This window comes from Crocodylus porosus, unplaced genomic scaffold (genome assembly GCF_001723895.1).
Source record: "Crocodylus porosus isolate Cpor-Errol unplaced genomic scaffold, CroPor_comp1, whole genome shotgun sequence".
NCBI classification, from domain to species: domain Eukaryota; kingdom Metazoa; phylum Chordata; order Crocodylia; family Crocodylidae; genus Crocodylus; species Crocodylus porosus.
Window position 1 is genome coordinate 41,620,869 of NW_017728931.1, and position 5,753 is coordinate 41,626,621.

General features: G+C 43.7%; 1 protein-coding gene across 1 annotated transcript in view; it reads left to right on the plus strand.

The window, feature by feature from the left end:
* Positions 1 to 4,370: 4,370 nt before the first annotated feature.
* Positions 4,371 to 5,753, plus strand: part of MRPS33 (mitochondrial ribosomal protein S33) — a 4,095-nt gene continuing 2,712 nt past the window's right edge. Inside the window, exon 1 of the mRNA XM_019544678.1 lies at positions 4,371 to 4,653. Coding sequence (XP_019400223.1) covers positions 4,439 to 4,653 — 215 coding nt within the window. The 5' untranslated portion in view covers positions 4,371 to 4,438. The remainder of the gene's footprint in view (positions 4,654 to 5,753) is intronic.

Here is a 5,753-nt window from a genome sequence, read left to right on the forward strand (position 1 = left end):
GCGGGGGAGAGAGTCTGTGCTGAGTTCTCCTGGGGGCAGTCAGACGAGGGAAGCGGCACCTGCAGCCCTGCTGCGGCTGGTGTGACTGGGGGAGAGGGACGTTGCCCTGGAAGTTTGGGTCACCCTGGGGCAACTAGTTTCATTTTTCTCCAGGGTGGGTTTTGTTAAATGTGTGCATGTGTGTGAGCGTGATGTAGCCGTGCCAGGATAAGGCCGGTGGCACTCCGGATCTTGCTCTCTGCCCTGCAGAGCTCCCTCTGGGTCTGGACACTTGCTACTGCTCCCCTGCTGTTGTGTTTTCAGACCCATGAGGAGCCCTGTGACCCAGATGACATGACAGCCAGGGGAGCTGGGAGTGGGGCAGGGACTGAGCAACCCTGAGTTAGTCTCATTCAGACCTTCAGAAAGGCAGCATCTTTTATTGGAGTACCTGTGTAGTTGGGAGAGTGCAAGACAAGCTTTCCAATGCTAGACCTTCTTCATTGGGTTCCCTTCCTTTAGGTTGTTAAACCAACTTTCAAGGTACAGAGTGCTCTTCCTCAGATGCTAGTGAGGAAGGGAAGTTTGTGCCTGAAAAGCTGGTATAATTCTCCCAACTATATACAGCTGTGCTATAAAAAAAAAAAAAAAAAGGTTGGGATTCCAATTCACTTGTTTGTTTTGACATCAGGTATCCATGGCTCCATGGGCTGTATGTTTGACACCTCTGAACTAGAGAAGGACAAGCCAGTATGGGAGGGAGGAAAGAAAACATAGATTTTTTTCCCCTCCTGCTCCCCAATTGTTGAATGTTCAGAAATCCTATGGCAGCTCCCATTTGCTTCAAGTGATTGGCACCTCTGAAAATCAGGGCAGCTGTTAATAAGTAAAAAACCCTATTATTAGTTTTTCCAGCAGCTTCTTGCAGATGCTTAGGTCACCAAGGAGACAGACTCTGGATAGCTCTTCAGATACTTGGGAGAGTTTCCAGCCTTCACCCCACTAATCTCTAGGGTATCCTTAGATTGGAGAGGATTAGTTGAAGACTCCAACCTTGGATTAAGATATCCAGGATATTGCATTAGGGACTATTAAATTAAAAGCTCGTCCCCAGACTACTGTCTTGCATCATCCTAGAGGTAAAAAGCAATTTCATTGTTAATGCAACTATTAAAAAGGAGATTGGAGAGGCATCATTGTGGCAGGGGTTATCGGTACGTTTCAAGGTGATGATTTGATGCAAAGTAAAATGATTAGCAGTTCCATGCTGCTTTTTAAAGTCTGAGCTATAAATGCAGGACTTGAGGATATTCCTGAAAAAAGATTGGTGCTGTGATTTAGTACAGTTTAGTGATGTTCTGCACCCAGAGCTGCTTTCTTTTGATACCAGACCACTGCTCTGCTTCCAGCCCTCTCCCCTCATTAACCTTCCAATATTGTTCTCCTTTATTGTCCTTCTACCCAAAGCACTTCTGTTATTTGTGTACTCAGTTGACTTCCTGCCTACTGTCTCTAGCACTTCTGTGCCGGCAGGGGCAAGCCAAAAGGTATGATAGAATAGCAAGTCGTCTTCTGTGGTAGTGGTGCATGGATGGGATTCTTTTTTCTTTCAGTTAACATTGTTAAATAAAATGATTCCAATTAACTTACTAAAATGTATTTGCCCATGCCTTTCTGATTACTGTTGACTTCATACATTTTTGTAATATTTTATACTTATCTTGACTTGATTGTGGTTTTCTGGAAGCGGTTCTGCAATATTTTTAAAGGAAGAACAAGGATTTTAAACTTTTGAAGTCAATCGAGAGCTCGTGAAAGTAACCAATTTCATGTTCCTGTTGACATTAGATTTTAGGAACCCAGCCCTTATACCTTTGTTCAGGGCAGGCACAGCCCTCAGACGGACCACAACACCTGCCAATTGATAATAGGTGAATTTATTGATACAGAGTGATAACAGAAAAGCAGTACAAACAATCAAGCAATTCTATATCTACCAATCGTAGGGCTGTTATCAGAGTCGAAGTGCATCTGGCCAGGATGCAGGCTTCATTCTGAGGCATTCTCTCTTGGGTGTCAGCAGTCTAGAGGTGGGATACTGAGGCCCACGGGCCCCCTCTAGTAAAGTGCATGAGATAGGCTACTGGTATGCCCTTCGTCCATGGCAGCCTCGGGGACGCTTCCCAGGGGACAGGGATGGGGACCCCTCTCACGGAGCAAAACGGGGAGGGACGGGACAAAGGTAGGGATGCTTTGTTAATCTCTAGTCTCTGCTTTTGTATCCTCCTTCCCCCTTGATAACTTCTGATGACTCTTCATCCATGACTGTCTCTGATTGGTTGTCTCTGTATGGTCACACATCCACGTAGCCTTCTGGACCTTCTATTAATTTGCTCTGTTCCCCCAAAACCGGGACTTAGACCCCCCTGCTTTCAGGGGCCTTGTTGCTGATGTCACTTATCTTGTGTTATGGGACATACTTCTTTAGTTCTCAGACTGTGTGTCCTTTTTGTTAGACAACCTGTCTGCCTTTAAAGGCTGTGATCTCCAATTATGGCATGCCCCCTTCAATTGTCAGGTTGTGTCCGTCTGTTGGCCTTGTTGTGTTAGATAGCCTGTTTTCAGGGCCATGAGAAGTTGTGCGTGCATTTCCCAATCTCTTTAGAAATCCAGTTAACCCCTGCTGCCCATCTTGACCCCTTTATATTGCATATATCTATACCTATATGCCAGTTCCCAAAAAAACAGACCTTTAAATACTGTTTTTAAGCCAACGGTTCCTAGAACTGTAAGTCCTTCCTTGTTCAAACAGATACACCATGCACAGCCAATGGGGCTTAAAGGCATTGTGAGACCTAGAATCCTAGGTCTTACCCACTGACTGCATAAGATGTATTTCTGAAATGCCCTTGGAGAATATCCCATAGGAGGGGCTTGTACCATGCTCCTTACATATGCCTCCCCAAAGGAACTGCCTGGAACAGCAGAGGCAAGCATACTGAATTCTCTTCAGCATATCTGCTCTTGTCATTCATTTTGGGGAAACAGCTATAAATGGGAGTGGCAAAGCAGCTGCCTGTTACTGAAGACCAGAGAAGGACTGACAAATAAGTGTGTTTTTTCTTTTATTCTATCCCTGCTTCCCTCATTTGTATCTTGTGAAGCTGCTTCCCCATTGACTACAGCATGTAAAATAAAATTTGGAAGAATTGTAATTTGTGTTTGGCAAACAGTAGTAGCAGCATTGGTGCCATTCTGTGAAGAAAAGCAATTTCAAAGTGGGAAGAAAAAAGAAAGGAAAGGAGATGGTCAAGGAACAAAAAAATATAAAGGGAGAGTATCTTACTGTTAGACTTCATCTAACTGGCTAGAGGGACAATAGACAGTATAAGGGTTTTTTGGAGGGAGTCTTCTTGTTTGGAGGGAAGCTTTTTTCTCTGGGAAAGAGAAACTGGAGTCCTCTCCCTCTTTAAACAAAAAAGAGGAGGTTCCCCAAACTAAAATGCAGGTAGAAAAATGCCAGAAAAGAAGGTAGGTAACACAAGATGAGATAAGAAAAGGAAAAATAGAATAGAATCACTTGATTTAACAACTTGAAGAAATAGAAGTTAATTGTCCTACTTGGTTGTTTTGCTAGACAAAGGAAACTGAAATAAGTCTCCTTATAAAAAGTTGGCCTTTTCTCCTTTTTTTGTCCACTTCCTTCATAAGAAGGAATGAGAGGGCGAGAAGAGATAATTTAACTCGTATTCTATTTGACCTGTATAACCAGGAAGGATCTGTTTTAGGACCGAGTCTCCATACTTATATAATGCCTGTCTTTTCTACATCAGCCAGACAAAGCTACTAACTGGATATATCTACACTGCAGTCAGTGTACAATGTCTAGTTTTAAAGTAATTGGTTGGCATGCTGCTAGCAGTAGATTTCATTGCATTGTGAAGATCTGCATGGACTACTTACCCAAGTATTTACCTTCCTTAGTGGGTGGGAATTGCAGCTTGCCCTAAGCTTCCTACCATCAAAGGTAGACTGCTAGCGGAACACCGGCTACCTAGTGCAAAACTAATTTAGATCTCTGCTATATAATCGACAGATCGGTAACTTCAGTATAGACATACTTGGTATATAGTGTGACTTTGCACAAAGTAGGAATGCCAAACCTCAAGCATGTGCAGTCAGAAGTGTTATTTAACAGGTTTTGGCTGTATTACCATCAGTCCTGGTTTTGAGATGTTTGGAGTGGCAAGGTGTGTTATGAATGGCAATGCAAGATGCTGTATGATGCTGTTTGCACCCTGCATCTCCACCTCACCTGCATTGTAAATGTGACTCTGGGGGCAGAGGGTGGAATCACAGGCAAATGCATGGGATCCTGGAGTGTCTCTAAAGACTATTGTTTTTCTTTTCCTTCTTAGGGAGGTGCATATACATACGTGTGTCCATTGTTTGCTGAAAGATGTCCAATCTTTCCAATTATGCCTTGATAATGGCCCGCCTGAGTGCCCGGATATTTGGAGAAGTTGTGTCACCCACAAGCAGCAAGTCCATGCGAGTAGTGAAGCTATTTAGTGAGCTGCCCGTTGGCAAAAAGAAAGTAGTCTATGATTGGTATCCTCCTCACCACACCTTTTCTGGGCTCATGAGGCAACTCCGTTATCTCGGTCTCTACAGGTGATCTCTGTGTGGGTGTGTGTAATGGGGAGAATGGACTGAGGAGTGGGGAGTATGGGTGGTGTTTGGATTTGTTTAAAAAGCATTCAGAAGGGTTAGTGCAGAAGACAATCAGTACAGAAATATGTACTTCATTTCTGTACTTGGGATGGAGAGGGGAAGAGTAAAATATGTCTAGTTGTTTGTAAAGATTTTCGTATTGAGGTGAACAGAACCATTTCTGGAACAACTTCCCAGGGCAGTGGGTTTGTGATTGACAAGCAATTCCATGTCAGTGTGTGACACATTGCTTATCCTAGCAGTTGAGAAAGGGAAGATCTTGTCAGTAGGAAAGATAATAATCTGGCCATCATGACTGGTGTGTGCCATGCCTGCAAAATACAATTTGGGGAGAAGTTATAGAGCATCCTGTTTTCCAAGGTGCTGTGAAGTAGAACAGCATGCCAGTGGGCTTGAACAACTCTTACTCTGTGTTTTATGTTTTCTTCAATACCTAAACTTGACATTTAGCAGGAAGAGATCAAAAGAGGCCTAACTGTATGCTCTCCTTCCCTGAAAATTTTGTTCATCTCAGGGGTGTCAAACATATGGCTTGTGCAGCCCTATCAGGCCAGATGATTTTGATACCCTTGGTTTGACTGATTTCCGCTTGGAGGTTCCGGGATGGGTGGTTCCACATATGCTGTTGAAAAACAAGTGCTTGGCAGGCCACAGAAACAGGTGAAGAGAGATCAGTGCGGCCTAAGAGTAATTCTTGAGCTTTTTAAGAGGTGTCTAAGATTTTTGCACTGCTATTGTAAACAGTTCCAAAATGTTCATACCCTCATCATTGCTACAGTATGTTTGGATGGGAGATAGAGTAGCACTTCATAGATTTCATAGACATTAGGGCTGGAATGACCTTGGAAGATCATTGAGTCCAGCCCACTTCCTGTAGGGCAGAAAGTCAGCTGGGGTCATAGGATCCCAGCAAGATAAGCATCCAATTTACTCCTTGAAGGTGTTCAGGGTAGTAGGTGCTTGCACCACCTCTGATGGCAGGCTGTTCCAGACCTTGGGGGCTCGGACAGTAAAGAAATTCTTCCTTATGTCCAGCTTGA